Source organism: Bos grunniens, chromosome 26, assembly GCF_055505025.1.
Source record: "Bos grunniens cultivar Pamir isolate PY7600 chromosome 26, Bosgru_T2T1.0, whole genome shotgun sequence".
In the NCBI taxonomy this organism is placed as follows: domain Eukaryota; kingdom Metazoa; phylum Chordata; class Mammalia; order Artiodactyla; family Bovidae; genus Bos; species Bos grunniens.
This window is the reverse complement of record NC_141190.1, coordinates 27,357,155-27,373,463: the sequence shown is the minus strand read 5'-3', so window position 1 is coordinate 27,373,463 and position 16,309 is coordinate 27,357,155. Positions and strand designations below refer to the sequence as shown.

The following is a 16,309-nucleotide window of genomic DNA, read 5'->3' as shown; positions in this document are numbered from 1 at the left end:
ATTTAATATGGGTTTTTGAGGGTTTTTTGGGTCAGAGATGTTTGAGAACAATCCAAATTATCACAAGTAATGGGATTTCTCCCCATCTGCTTATTCTTCTCTTTCCTTGTTTTATCTCACTAATAATAACATGTTAGACTTTTGTTTTCCTTTTTTTTTTAAGTACGTTTCCTAGATTTGCTCTGTGATGATTTGGTCTTAGAAAGTGGTGTAGAGCAAAAGAGGATAGACAATGTAAAGGACGCTGCATTAATAAGTAGTTTCAAAACGTATTAAAGTTTTCTCCCCATTGAGGAATTCAGAGGGTTCCTAATGAAACAAAGGTAACTCCTAAGCTGTGTTTGGTAAAAAAGGTTTGCTGTGAATGCCTCTTATGCTAGGGTGTATGGTTGTCTCCAAAGAAGCATCAGTTCAGTTCAGTCGCTCAGTCACGTCTGACTCTTTGCGACCCCATGGACTGCAGCACGCCAGGCCTCCCTGTCCATCACCAACTCCCGGAGTTTACCCAAACTCATGTCCATTGAGTCGGTGATGCCATCCTATCATCTCATCCTCTGTCGTCCCCTTCTCCTCCTGCCTTCAAACTTTCCTAGCATCAGGATCTTTTCAAATGAGTCAGCTCTTCGCATCAGGTGGCCAAAGTATTGAAATTTCAGCTTCACCATCAGTCCTTCCAATGAACACCCAGGACCGATCTCCTTTAGGATGGACTGGTTGAATCTCCTTGCAGTCCAAGGGACTCTCAAGAGTCTTCTCCAACACCACAGTTCAAAAGCATCAATTCTTCTGCACTCAGCTTTCTTTATAGTCCAACTCTCACATCCATACATGACCACTGGAAAAACCGAAGAGGCATAGGGGATCTACTTAGTTTGCTGGAGAAATGGCTTACTTTCAAATGAAAGTTAGACTCCATATGAATGGTCTTGTTCAAATTCCAAGTTCTAGGTCAGGAGTATTAAGGCTGGGTGGTGTTCCATGCCTCTTACTTGGCCCTTGCCCACTGAAGCAAACTGGCTACACAAGGCAGCAAGTAGACTCCCTGTGTTAAGCTTCTGTGGTCCAGAAGGAGGACAGGACTATTTCGAGGTCCCCAAGAGGTTGTTCGGTATGAGGTTCCCTGCTCTCTCAGTCATTCGTGATCCTCATCTCCTGTACACTCAAGACCCAAGTGCTTTGAAGAAACCCATCCATCCTTCTTTGAGTTTAAGCGGAGTTCTGCAAGATGCCGCCCATGCCAATGCCACCTCCCCCTTTCAGCTAATGTTTGTTAGGCTCTTACTATGTGCCAGGGTTTGTGCTAAACCTACTCTTTATGTGTTTTACCTTTCTTTTCAGAAAAACCCTATCAAGTAGGCACTCCTAGGAAGACTGTGTTACAAAGAACTGTGCACTTCAGAAAGCTTAAGTTGTCCATTCAGGTTGCAGACCTACTGTCTGTAGGGCCAGGCTTCAGACTCAGTTCTCCCTGCCTCTGGAATCCTAGCCCGTGGTCACTAGGTTATTATAGGTGCCAGCGTAGGCTGGGGGTCAGAGGTAGCCGTAAGCCCTTATTCCCCTCCATGTCTTGTACATCATCCTGAAGGAATGTGCACATGTAGGTTAGAGGCAGGGCATTTCTCCAGCTGTTCAACTACACAGGTTCAAGCTCCCTTCCTGTTGACTGCTGCTTCTGAGCTGTCCTAGACAGCCTTCCTGGAGTTGCTGCTTACTGAGAGGTAATCCTTCTCTATATTTCAGTATTTATGGGGGCACAAGTGATAATATGCTAGAAGTAATCCTAAAATATTTAAAAGTGAAGTGAAAGTCGCTCAGTCATGTCCGACTCTTTGCAACTCCATGGACTATACAGTCCATGGAATTCTCCAGGCAAGAATACTGGAGTGGGTAGCCATTCCCTTCTCCAGGGAATCTTCCCTACCCAGGGAACCTCCCTCTCCCACTCTCTCCTGGGCTTACTGAATCCCGGGAAGGAAAAGAGCACGTTCACCTCTGCTCCAGATGAAGGGTTGCGGAGGCCAAGATTTCTGAAAGAAACGAGCTGTTTTGTTCACTTGCAATTTCTTTTCGTCTCATTAGGCTGATTGAATGGCTTGAGCGATTTGACCTCAACCTCAGTAGCAGATGATCTGTGATGGAAAGTGTTGTGTTCTGATCCTAATTTTATCAGACTCATCTTGGGTCGAGTGATTGAATAAGCAGGACTCATATCAGGGGACCCCCTTCTAAGCCTGGTCTTGGGGATAAAAATTAACTTTTATACTAACTGTATGAAAGCAGGATTATGTTTTAAGTTTCCATTTTCTCACATATATTTAAAAACCACAACATGAGCAGTACCAGCAGGTTCTAACAGCTTTGCTAGGGCTTCTCTCCTAAAGGATCCGTTGTGTTTTACCATATGTATGAACATTTTTTAGGGCTTCCCAGGTGGCTCTGGAGGTAAAGAACCTGCCTGCCAATGCAGGAGACATAAGAGACATGGGTATGATCCCTGTGCGGGAAGATTCCCCTGGAGGAGGGCATGGCAACCCACTCCACTATTCTTGCCTGGAGAATTCCATGGACAGAGGAGCCTGGTGGGCTATAGTCCATAGGACTGCAAAGATTTTTATACACTTAGAGCGACTTAGCATTCACACATGAACATCTTTGTTTATCTTCACACATCTACCATCTTGGGCAACATTTGGCCTTTCTTTCAGATGGTAAAAGCAAAGATTAGAGAAGTACTGTGATTTGACACTATTTTATACTAAGAGGAAGTCATGGTGAAATCATAATTGACTTCCATTCCCCCAAATCTGAAATGTGGAGGGTAGCATGGCGGTTTTGAGTGCCACAGTGACAGAAGGGATATATGGCTTTGTAGGAAAAACAGAAGCCGGTGCTGCACAAGCTGGCCCTTGTTAAGCAGAGATGCTGGCCTGAACTCCTGGCCAAGTCATGCGTTGCTTTGAAGCTAGTTTTTCTCCTCCATCACATAAGGAATGCTCGTCTTATTTCCCGAAGGTTCTATCAAGCATCTTATGCTGTGCCCTGCCAACTGGCCAAGCTTGACTTTCCACTATGATGCAGCAGGTGCATCAGTACTTAGTGGGTTCTGAGCAAAAGCTCAGTTCAGCTCCCCTAGCCTGCCCTCCACCCCTCTCACCCAGTCCTCCTCCCCTGTACCTAGGGCTCTTCCTAAAAGCCGCACAGCCTCTCTTATACACACACTACCTCTTCTTTCCAGTTCAGAAATATGCTTTGATTCTAAATCAGAGGTTCTTTAGTACTGGTTTGCAAAGGTCATCAGAAGCAAGTAGAGATGATGTTCCTGCTGTAACGTAGGGCTGGGCGGCTCTCTGGGGGCAGCCGGGTAATCTGTATCCTGACAGCCGAGAATCGCCTGGGGAATGCATTCGCTGTTCTCTGCTAGCTTGCGAACTAATGAGACCTGGGATGCAGCCAGGTTTGCCTTCAGCTGCAGGGGATTGAGAATTTAGAGGACATGTAGATTTCTGTTCAGAAAGCTGCCCTCTCTCAGCCAGTCTTGCATAAAAAAAAGAAAAAATCACTGAAGATTTTGCAAACTTGCAGAATAGGAGGTGGAAAAAAGGTGGGGGGGGGGGTTTCTGATACTTCCTGACCCTCTCTCCTCAACTACCCTGTTACCGAGATGTCCTTTACAGATATCTTTCTGTCCCCAGCTTAGGGTAAAGTGATCAGTTTCTTGAAAACCTTTGTAGCTTTGTTGTTATCACACGGTCCTTTTATTGGCCAGAGAATGTCAGACCGAGGCTTTGTAAGATGTGGTTAAGGAGCCTCCTGCCCTGTAATCAAATGATAAAAATGTAGTGCCCTGATCCCCTTCCTAGACCTACTGGACTAGAATTTCTGGAAGTATGGCGTCAATCTGAGAGCTAAATCCTGCACATTTGTATGAACAGATGATGTGTGTGTGTGTGTGTGTGCGTGTGTGTGTGTGTAAGTATGTATGTATATATATGCAAGAAGGAAGTTAAATGAACACACACGGACATTCTTCAGGGCCTAAAGTGACAGCTGCCTAAAGTGACATACTCTGCCTTCAACAGCTGAGTATGAGCCTCAAGCCCAGTGAAGTTTGAGATACTCTGTTATAGGATCTTATCTTCACAATTTGGATTTCTTTTTTCTATTAGTTTTTTTTTTTTTTTTTAATGTTTCAGATTTGGTTTAGTTGCTAAGTTGTGTCCCACTCTTGTCCCACAGATTGTAGCCCGCCAGGCTCCTCTGTCCGTGAGATTGCCCAGGCAAGAATACTGGAATGGGTAGCCATTGCTTTCTCCAGGGGATCTTCCCAACCCAGGGATCGGACCTGTGTCTCCTGCATTGGCAGGCAGTTTCTTTCCCACTGAGCCACCAGGGAAGCCCAGCATTTCAGACAAACAGCAATATGACATGTAGGTCTTCAGAACAAATGCTAGAGGCAGTTCAGAGTGATCAGCACGTGTGCATGTGTGCACACGCGTGGAGGCGCACACACACACACACACACACAAACACACACACAATCACTTGCACCCTGTAGCACAGGAAGACCAAACAAGAGAAGAGAAACACTCCTACACAATTTTCCCAGTTCTCCCAGCTACATTGAGATTCATAAGGAATAATACAGCGCCACCTGCTGTCCTTGCTGTGTATTGCATGCAGCTGTCCGAGGAAGCTGTATCCGTCAGCTTGTTCGCTCTCAGCTGAGTATGGCTAGCCAGCAGGAGGCTTCCAGGGGTTAGTTTCACTTCCAAGGTTCCGTTAGGGTAGATCCCTCTGTGCAGAAAAATGAGAGTTGAAAGCTCGGCTTTGAAGCAACAGGAATCAGGTATATTAAACAGATAAAAAACAAGAGGACTTAGCTACCTGAGAGCTAAATTCCACACATCTGTATGAACAGATGATGTGTGTGTGTGTGTGTGTGTGCGTGCGTGCATGTGTGTGTATGTCTATATATACAAGATGAAAGTTATACAAACACACATGGACATTCTTCAGCACCTAAAGTACCTGCTGAGCTTCCTGCTATCCTCATACCTGACAGGCCACCTCCTTCTCAAGGTCTCTGCCCTAGCCTTACCCTGAAGCTTCCCGAGGAGATACATGGTGCACGCATACATGTTATTCAGGTGACTGGCCAAATGGCATTGCTTCTGAGAGACTTTGCTTGACCACCCATCAAAAATAGCATGCCCTCACTAGGCCTGCTCCTTGCATTCACTGCCTCCCTCAACAACACATAAGCACCATCAAGGGCCAGGTGTCCCAGCACCTGGAGTAATGCCTGACACCCAGCACACAGAAACTACTGAGTGAAGGGACGACCATATTTCGGGAGCAAGATTCAATTTGTCATTAAGAGGACACACAGACATTATCCTTATTTTGACCTTTGGGACTTTAAAAATTATTGAATGCTCAGGAGAGATCAAGATGAACCCTTTTAGGATGGAAATGGCTGGTCTCCCTGAGCTTGTCTAGTTCTCACATTCTAGCTGATTCATGTAACTCCTGATTGGGGAGTCAGGAGGAGTGTCACAGACGAGGGGACAGCTGCCATCAGCAAGGTGTGTAAGTAAGGTCCTCAGGTGGGACAGGGCACCTGCTGGAGCACATCACGTGATGAGGGATGGCAGGAGCCGTGCAATAAACAAGAGCCTGTGTAACAAGCATGTCCCGCTGTCTGCAGCATGTCTGAGTCATCAGTAAGTAGTGGGTCTTAATAGCTCTTTTGTTAACATGGGTCTTAGCAAGCATTTGTCAGCTGGCCCAGGCTCTGAACTTGAACTGTTTTGGTTCACACCCTGGAGTGAAGGAAGGTGACCTGCCTCTGTTAGTTCATCTCTGCATGGAGCTGATAATAGTGCCTACTTCATAAGATTATTATGAAGATTAAATGAGAACACAAAGTCGTTCACAGACTATGTGGTACACAGCCACCGCTCAGTAAATGTTACCCTTTTATTATTTCATTGAACAATTCTGACTTATGATCAACTACTTCTTATCATATGGCTTGTACACCAGAAAATTAGTTCTGTTCTCCTGGTCTCCCAGCCTCTAATCTATAAAGAGAGGAAAACACAGACGAAAGCAGAAACAGGAAATTATGTTTTTGTTCACTTTGTTGTTTAGTTGCTAAGTCGTGTCCAACTCTTTGATACCCTGTTTTGTTCAGTGACTCAGCCAATACCGCAACGCCTGCTATGTCTCAGGACCTGCACACATCTGTGTGTGTGTGCTCAGTCACTTAGTCATGTCCAGCTCTTTGCAGCCCCATGGACTACAGCCCACCAGACTCTTCTGTCCACGCAGCACACATCTCTGTGTGTATGCTCAGTCACTTAGTCATGCCCAACTCTTTGCAGCCCCATGGACTGTAGACTCCTCTGTCCATGCAATTTTCTATATATATAAAGATGAATACAAAGGACTTGTCCCTCCAAAAGTTTTCAGCCTGTGTTCTCTATCTCACAAACCTGAGATCTGTATGTGTTAGCTATCTTATTATTATATAATGGAAATTTTCATTTTGAGCATGTGAGTAGCATCACTTTCTAGAAATATCACTCTCACAACAAGTTGGAGGGTGAGAAGGCACATAGTCATTGCTATACATTGCATGAATGTATAATGTATACTTATACATATGCAAGAAAGAACTTACACAAACACACATATACATCTTTCTGGGCCTTAAAGGCCAGTGTGCTCTATGTCCTGATTATGTCTGAGATCTCATTGTCTTCTACACGTTCCCTCCATTTATCTCTCCATTTCTCCCTATTCCTCCGACATGGAGATCCCCCTCCTCCTCTGAGTCTTTGTACTTGCTCCGCCCTTGCCCTGGACCATATGTTTTATTCTAAGTGATGGGGCCATCTGGGACTTGGTCTAGCTTATGTATTACTTTTTAAATCTTTATTTATTTAGTTGTGGCACATGGGATCTTTAGTTGTAGCACATAGGATCTTTAGTTGTAGCACATGGGGCTAGTTCCCCAACCAGGGATCAAACCTTGGCACCCTGCACTGGGAGTGTGGAGTCTTAGCCACTGGCCCACCAGGGAAGTCCCCAGTTTATGTATTATTGAGGGAGGCAGGCTTTGACACACAGAGCAGGACGGTGGATTAGAATGGGGAAAGGTTTAGTTAAGTTCACTTCAGTTCAGTTGCTCAGTCGTGTCCGACTCTTTGTGACCCTATGCATTGCAGTACGCCAGGCCTCCCTGTCCATCACCAACTCCTGGAGTTTACTCAAACTCATGTCCTTTGAGTCAGTGATGTCATCCAAGCATCTCATCCTTTGTCATCCCCTTCTCCTCCTACCTTCAATCTTCCCCAGCATCAGGGTCTTTTCCAATGAGTTTGTTTTTCACATCAGGTGGCCAAAGTATTGGAGTTTCAGCTTCAGCATCAATCCTTCCAGTGAATATTTAGACTGATTTTCTGTAGGATGGACTGGCTGGATCTCCTTGCAGTCCAAGGGACTCTCAAGAGTCTTCTCCAACACCACAGTTCAAAAGTATCAATTCTTTGGCATTCAACTTTCTTTACAGTCCAACTATAAGGAAATGTATGACTACTGTAAAAACCATAGCTTTGACTAGACAGACCTTTGTTGGCAAAGTAATGTCTGCTTTTTAATATGCTGTCCAGGTTGGTTGTAACTTTTCTTCTAAGGAGCAAGCGTCTTTTAATTTCATGGCTGCAGTCACCGTCTGCAGTGATTTAGGAACTCCAAAATATAAAGTCTGTCACTGTTTCCATTGCTTCCCCATCTATTTACCATGAAGTGATGGGACCAGATGCCATGATCTCAGTTTTCTGAATGTTGAGTTTTAAGCCAACTTTTTTACTCTCCTCTTTTACTTTCATCGAGAGGCTCTTTAGTTCTTCACTTTCTGCCATAAGGATTGTGCCATCTGGATATCTGAAGTTATTGGTATTTCTCCTGGAAATCTTGATTCTAGCTTGTGCTTTATCCAGCCCAGCATTTCTCATGATGTACTCTGCATATAAGTTAAATAAGCAGGGTGATAATATACAGCCTCAACATACTCTTTTCCTGATTTGGAACCAGTCTGTTGTTCCATGTCCAGTTCTAACTGTTGCTTCCTGACCTGCATACAGATTTCTCAGAAGGCAGGCAGGTGGTCTGGTATTCCCATCTCTTTGAGAATTTTCCACAGTTTATTGTGATCCACACAGTCAAAGGTTTTGGCGTGGTCAATAAAGCAGAAGTAGATGTTTTTCTGAAACTCTCTTGCTTTTTTGATGAGCCAGCAGATGTTGGCAATTTGATCTCTGGTTCCTCTGCCTTTTCTAAATCCATCTTGAACATCTGGAAGTTCACAGTTCATGTACTGTTGAAGCCTGGCTTGGAGAATTTTGAGCATTACTTTTCTAGCATGTGAGATGAGTGCAATTCTGCGGTAGTTTGAGCATTCTTTGACATTGCCTTTCTTTGGGATTAGAATGAAAACTGACCTTTTCCAGTCCTGTGGCCACTGATGAGTATTTTGCTGGCATATTGAGTGCAGCACTTTCACAGCATCATCTTTTAGGATTCGAAATAGCTCAACTGGAATTCTATCACCTCCACTAGCTTTGTTCATAGTGATGCTTCCTAAGGCCCACTTGACTCTCATTCCATGATGTCTGGCCCTCCATGAGAAAGTTCTACTCCTTCAGGTGAGATGGGTGTATAGTGTATGAACGAGGACAGGATGCAAAGAGCTCTGAGAGAGAATTTATGAAACCAAATCAGTGGTTTCCTAAATGGATGTGGGCAGCAAAGAAATAAGGAATCAAGACTGACTTTCTCCTTCTGGGTTGCTCCCCTGGATTAACACTGGTGTTATTCATCAAGACTGGAGTATACAGAATGGTGGGGGGTAGGGGGAGGCAGTGTATTTCATAGGAATATCTGGCTGTTAATTGAGTCTGAGATCTTCCAAAGTGGTGCTAGTGATAAAGAACCTGCCTGCCAATGCAGGAGATGCAAGAGATGTGAGTTCAATCCCTGAGTCAGGAAGATCCCCTGGAGGAGGAAATGGCAACCCACTACAGTATTCTTGCCTGGAAAATTCCATGGACAGAGGAACCTGGCAGTTTACAGTCCTTAGGGCTTCAAAGAGTCGGACATGACTGAGCACAAATAAACAACTGAGTCTGGAGTCAAGAAGGTGGTTTTGGAGCCCTAAGCATGTGGTTCATAGTTGAAGGTTGGAGTGTGGATAGTATCCCTCAGCAGAAAAGAATATAGAGGGAGAAAGAGGTCAAGGACTTTAGAAAATCATCATATGGTCAACTAGAAGAGGGGACAGTGATTAAAGCAGGTGCAAAGGCCTGAGTGCCACTTTCTTCTCCATCTCATGAATACAGGTGGTGGTGGTGGATTTTTGCCATGTTCCCCCCAAAGGAGAATGCATTTTGTCTGATAACAGTGACTTGAGAAATTCAGGGGATCCTAGGGTAGGTCTCGGAAAAGGCAATGGCACCCCACTCCAGTACTCCTGTCTGGAAAATCCCATGGACGGAGGAGCCTTGAAGGCTGTAGTCCATGGGGTCGCTGAGGGTCGGACACGACTGAGTGACTTCACTTTCACTTTTCACTTTCATGCATTGGAGAAGGAAATGGCAACCCACTCCAGTGTTCTTGCCTGGAGAATCCCAGGGACAGGGGAGCCTGGTGGGCTGCCGTCTATGGGGTCACACAGAGTTGGACACGACTGAAGTGACTTAGCAGCAGCAGCAGCAGGGTAGGTCTAGTGGTTCTCCAAGAAAAAGATGCTGTTATCTTTGTGGGTTTGTACATCTGACTAAAGTTTCTGGTCCACTGGGCCTCTATAGGTAGAATCATCCTACTTTTCAGCTGAGTGCATTCTGAGAACCTGAGGCCCACAAAACTCTCTCTCTGCCCCCTCATGCCTGTCTTTGTCCTGGACAGGCTCAGCTCAGCCCTGTGCTTACCTAACCAGGAGGCTACAGACACTCACACAAACACAGTTATTCACAAACATACACATTTACATCTTTAAAATCCAATAAAGATACAAAACAATTACAGGTAGAAAGTTTTGGGGATTTGTATAATAGCCATCCCCAGCCCCCACCCAACATGGATTCTGGGAGGTTTCTTGGAAACACTTTGCATCTCCCTGTGAAATCTCATATTATTCCTTTTCCTTTAAGGACTTCATCAGTTACTTGTAACAGTTTAAGCTTTTACACAGAACTAACTCAGGATTTGGACCTGGAAGAAAGATCTGTAAATGGAAAGGATGGAGACACAATTGTTCTCAATATATTCCTTTCCCCCAGAGTAGGGGTGGCGCCTGAGCACGTCCGTCCAGGAACACGACTGATGTTTTGGAGGCTTCTGGAAGGATTGTGAATTCAGAGCAGGGAAGGCAAAGCAGAGAGAGCTCTTCCCTCTCCATGCCTCCTCTCTCCTCTTGTGCCTCAGGTCCCCTGGAGCATGTTCACCTGTCTCTTCCCTTTGTCACCACGAAGAACAAAGAGGTCAACGCCACCGCCGTGCTGTGGCCCAGCCAAGTGGGCACCCTCACTTACGTGTGGTGGTACGGGAACAACACTGAGGTGAGTCGGCTTTCCATGCAGGGTCTGTGTGGCTCCTCTTGAAGCAATAAAGGGAAAGACACGACTTATCCTAACTCAAGAGTCCAGGAGTTGTGGCAACCTCAGGAATGGCAGGCTCTGAGTGCCCCAGTCATCCCTTCAGTATGTCTCTGTCTCTCTCACGTCTACACCCCTTCCTCTTACCCCTGCCTTCCTGTGAGTCAGGGTTCTTCTCCACATGGGCTTTACTCTGCAGTGACCCTCAGCAGCAACCCTGAGCTTTATGTTGTTGTCACAGCTCAGTGGAGCAAATGAGCCATCTTTCCCAAAATTCTAACAGGAGTCCTGGAACAGAGTAATAATACCGGCCATGCCTTGATCATGGTGCTCGTGGCAGAAACAGAGCTGTTCAAATCAACCTTCCTAGATCCGTCTAGACCAAGAGAAGGGAGGAAATGGCCCTCGAAAGAAGAGAACAGTGGACACCAGACAGACAAGAGCCACAGATGTCTGTGCAGCCCGCCCCTCGCCCTTTGTTCTCTATTCTTGATCAGACATGGCCCCCCCGCCCTATGGCCCCTCCACCCCATAACTCCCCAGCCTGGATCAGAAACGACCCCTTCTTTAGCTCAGCTTCCTGCTTTATGTTTCCTCCAAACACTCCCTGTGATCTAAAGTCAGCAGCAAGTTCAAAATCAGTGGAGACCTTAGATCTCATGTACCCCGAGTCCTTCGTTTTACCGATGAGAAAAGTGAGGACAGATGAAGTGGCTTCTTCCAGTCTCACTCAGCTACTTCATGCAGATCCATGTCCTTTCTCATGCCTGCCTGGGTTTTTCTTCCCCGCACACCAGGCTGCATGCTCTGATGCAGTTTGGAACTCCTTCCATCCTCAGAAATTAAAATTTGCTTGCAAATGTCAGTGAAGGCAGTAGAACTGAAGCCTGGCATCATCTTCCCTAGAGGACCCCGGACCAATGGCTCTGAATGGAGAGCTTCATCTTCTTCCAGCAGAGGTGCCGTTGCTTATAACTTTGCTCTTCAAATTCAATGCATCTTGTGTGAATACAAATCTCTTTCTACCCCAGAGCTGAGTGTTGGCTTTAACTGGAGCCATAATTTCACACAAGCCCAGGGAGGAAACCTCTCCTGACACCAGACCTGCTGTGTGGCTGACAGTCAAAGGAATCTCTCACCTCTCCTGCTGACATAAATTAGCTGAAAAGAAGCCCTTTTTTATTTCTTCTGAAACTGTACATGCAAATTGGGTCCAGATTGGGCCCACTATCCGCAGGAGAAGAGAAATCTGTGTTACTTGCTTGAATGCTAGTACTAGGAGGTGAAACTATTAAATAACTTATTTGCTGCTGCTTCTTTTTTTAAGCTTTTAGCAGAAAACTAAATTCTCAACAGATTTTATTAAGCAGACTTCTTATGCTGGGCTTTATTCTACCTTCTGCTACACAGGGAGTTAAATAAATTTTGATTTTTGAATTAATTAAAGAAAAGACAGGAATGAACTGTTTGTGGGGAGTGAGTGGAGGGAGGTCAGGAGGCTAATAATCCTTTCCCCAGGACCCTGGTGTCCAGTTGCATTACAGGAGCTGATCCAAATCTTTTTTTTTTTTTTTAATTTATTTTATTTTATTTTTAAACTTTACATAATTGTATTAGTTTTGCCAAATATCAAAATGAACCCATCACAGGTATACATGTGCTCCCCATCCTGAACCCTCCTCCCTCCTCCCTCCCCATACCATCCCTCTGGGTCCAAATCTTTTTTTTTGAATCCTCAAACCACGATCCAATTAGTACCTGTTTCTATAGCAGCTCCTTCCAGGAAATTGCTGATGGGGCTTCTCAGAGCAAACCAAGCCACACAAGGCCAAAACCCGTCTACCTAGTGTAGTTTTGGTGTCCACGGTCGCTGCGTTCCATTGTAATTTTATGTAAGCAGCGCCCCCTGGAGAGAAGCACTGGCAGCTTATACACTTTCAGTGACTGGCTTAAATCTGGATTCATATGAGCCCCTTCTTTTGGCCTGATTTTAATGTTGCCTTGGATTAAGGGATCTGCTTGATGAGTAGGTTATCAACAGAGAGACACCCCACCAGCAGGCAAGGCCTAATGATCTCCCCAGTCCTGAGTCAGGACTGTAGCAGAAGAGAGGCGTCAGATTCAGGAATGAGTAGAGTTTCTTCTCTGGTAGTCCCTTTCTGGACCGGACTCGAGGTAATAGGGAGGCATAGCTGGAGTCAGGCACACAGGGGCTGCCCCGGAAAGAGCCTCCGCTAATTTAAGGAGCTTGTTGGTGGTTCAGAGTTGGTGCCTATCTTGGGTGTAACTGAAAATCTCTCCCCTCACTCTATGTCCTCATTTGCTTTAGCCCCTGATCACCTTGGAGGGAAGCATAGCATTCAAGTTTACTTCTGAAGGGATGAACACCATCACAGTGCAGGTCTCAGCTGGGAATGCCATCCTGCAAGACACGAAGACCATCGCGGTATACGGTGAGTGGTCATCTGCTGATCCATCACTGTCTGCATCCGTCACTCAGATGAGATGGTTTGGTACCTTGGCACCAGACGCCGTGCTGTCTTATGAATCTACCCAGAGAACAGACGGTAGTGGTTGAGAAAGACCTGGGTCAAGTCTCATCTCCTCTTTTGAGGAAGGTGTGGTTCACCAGCAAAGTAGGGATCACAAAACCCCAAGATGATTTGTTGTCTTTTTTTTTTTTTTGGAACTGGCTCTGGTGCCATAGAGTAACTGTGCACTCAACTACCTTAGGTACAGAAGAGTGAATTTCATTATGTGGAAGGCTGATTCACTCCATTTGATATTTTTGTGATGTTTACAGATTTAAAACCCGTTATAAAAGAAAATGGTTAATATTGAATCTTTATTTTTTTAAGTTCAAACTCAGAGTCTTGATCATTAAGAAGAATCTGCCAATGTCTAAATGCTCTGAAAATCTTTTCCACAAATATGTATCATTTAAAAATCACTCTACTGGTTTAAAAGCAAGGGAGGGGTCATAACAAGCACATGCAGTGCATCATCATGGACAGAATATTAGTTTGAACAAACAGCTGTACAGAACACTCTTGTCATCAGTTGGGGAAACTGATGTGGTCAGGGTATCGCATGGAATGAAAATTTACTAAAATGGAAAGGTGGGATCCTTGATGGAAAATGATATTTAAAAAAAACAGTTTATACAAATTGATTTCATTTTGGTAATTTTTATTTTTTTCTACAGAAAGATAGTCAGATGGATCTGCACTAAGTGCTTTAGTAGATGGTAAAAATATGAACTTTTATTGTTAATATGAAAACGGTACTAATGCATCCCAGAAAATCAAAATTTAAAGAGCAGGAATTTAAAAGGAAATAGGGAAATAAATGCTGTGCAGAGAGAACAAAAGGGAGGATCGAGGGAGGGAGGGAAAGGGAGATGAGAGACTGAAAGAGATAAAGAGACCGAGACAGAGACACATGAGCTCCTGGTCCAAGTGACATCAATTGCCCCAGTTCTAGAATTGATTGATTCTAATGCAGGTCCTGTTTCATGGTCCAAGTGACATCAATTGCCCCAGTTCTAGAATTGATTGATTCTAATGCAGGTCCTGTTTCATGGTCCAAGTGACATCAATTGCCCCAGTTCTAGAATTGATTGATTCTAATGCAGGTCCTGTTTCATGGTCCAAGTGACATCAATTGCCCCAGTTCTAGAATTGATTGATTCTAATGCAGGTCCTGTTTCATGGTCCAAGTAATATCAATTGCCCCAGTTCTAGAATTGATTGATTCTAATGCAGGTCCTGTTTCATGGTCCAAGTAACATCAATTGCCCCAGTTCTAGAACTGATTGATTCTAATGCAGGTCCTGTTTTCATTTCTCATTTTGCCAACTTGACCTTCAAATTCAGAAAGCAGTTTGTAAGCAACTTTGAACACGTCTGAGGACACTGTTCTCCTCGCGTGGCTGCGTGTTAGATTTCATAGTGTTTCCTCCCTCCCCCAGCCTCTGAAGAGGTTTGAGCAGCCTCAGTATTAAGTGAAAGTTAACCAGGGTTGTGGTTTGCCTCCAAGGTCCCATCCGTGAGGAGACCTCTTAGCCGCGTGGCCCAAAGAGAGGAGAGCTTGTGTTTCTCTTTCCTCTCCATCTCCTTTCTATGCTATAGGAATGTATCTGGTTGGTAGCTGATACGATTACCTCATTTTTTTCAGAGAGGTAATTAACTTGATCCAGCTAGTAAGTGACGGAGCTGGGCTTCCAACCATCAAGACCTAGGGCCCAGTGCTCTGAAATTACCCTGTTGGCTGGCTCTCATTCTTTTCTATCCAATGCTTTCTTTCTTTCCTCCCTCCCTCCAGGATGTCACTAATGGGCACTGACCCATTAGTCCAAAGGCTACCTCCTCATTAGAACCACAGACCGAACTTGGACTTCTCTGGTCCAACCCGTTAGTACAGCGTTAGGAAATTGTGGTACCCAGATGGAAAGTTACTGTCTTAAAGTCATTCCCCTATTCAGTAACAGGTTGAATAATAATGATGATGGTTGGTAGTGATAGAAATTAACATTGATGCATCTTTTACTGGTGTTTATTCTAAGCATTGGATATATGATCTGTTTTATTGAATCCTATGAGCAGGCTTATCAGAAATATGATTATCCCTCTTTTACAGTGAAAAAATATAAGTATAATAGCCAGAGCATAAGAATTCTGAATCTAGAGAGAATATTTCTCTTGATGACTACCTTCTATCCCTTGCTATGCTTAGTTCTTCCTCTTCCTAAAAATCCCTTGAAAAGCATCATTCCAGAGTGGGTCATTCACCATCAAATGGGTTCTTTTCATTAAAAGGGATCCCTTGACTAAAAGCTTGAACAGGGAAAGTGCTCCCTGCTTCCTGTAGCCAAATTCCTGAGTTTTTCGGCATCCTTAATCATCTTTGGTCAGATGGGTTGTCCAGGGTTTCACATGTATAACTAGAAAATTCTAATGGCGTGTGTGACCTATTAAAAGCAAATTGCATCACAGGAAATTAAATAAGCAAGACTGAACTGGACAGAAACAAAAGGCAGGGAGAGTTTTAAACTCTAGGATAAGCTAGCAGAAAGTGCTAGAGGACTCAGGGGAATTGGATTACCTCTGTGATTAGAACACAAGGGTTTACTTAGGAAACTTGGTTCCTACCCTCCCAGAGGTGGGGCACTTTCTTAATGATACCATTTCAAAGATAGTTCCTAGGTCCTTGGGAAAGGCATTCCTGGTTGCAGAAGATTTACATCTCAAAAGTTCACAGAAAGAATTTATAATAGCAAGTTTCTAAAAGAAATGCTCCAAGAAAGGGGAGGTCAGAGTCTGAAGTCTGAAAGAAACCTGTTCAAGCATAATTAAGCTTTGGGGAAATTTAAGATCATTATGGTCAGACTGAAGGAGGTGTCATATTTGGGAAGCTGGCAGAGGAAAGATTGCCTACCTAAAGACATACAGTAGACTGTAGGAAAGAAAATTTAGTTTGCATGGTTTTCCTTCCTTTGCTTCAGGGCTCAAGTTTGCCCTTAAATACAACAAAGAAAATGTAAATGTGTAGAATTCATCTCTCTCAGCAGCTGCAAAAAATACATATATTATTGACGTTTACCCTTTTCAGTCCTCCCACATGCATCCCCTATTTGTTGAATAAACTTAAAG

The 16,309-nt window shown here is 44.3% G+C and overlaps 1 protein-coding gene across 7 annotated transcripts in view; it reads left to right on the top strand.

Moving 5' to 3' along the window:
* Positions 1 to 16,309, top strand: part of SORCS1 (sortilin related VPS10 domain containing receptor 1) — a 576,007-nt gene that overhangs the window by 519,104 nt on the left and 40,594 nt on the right. For all 7 annotated transcript variants that reach the window (XR_015155388.1, XM_086377870.1, XM_086377867.1 and 4 more), the window contains 2 exons: positions 10,489 to 10,622; positions 12,988 to 13,111. Coding sequence is in view for 6 of the 7 variants with exons in the window: in XM_086377870.1 (XP_086233996.1) it covers positions 10,489 to 10,622; positions 12,988 to 13,111 (258 nt within the window). In the remaining variant the exon portion in view is untranslated. The remainder of the gene's footprint in view (positions 1 to 10,488; positions 10,623 to 12,987; positions 13,112 to 16,309) is intronic.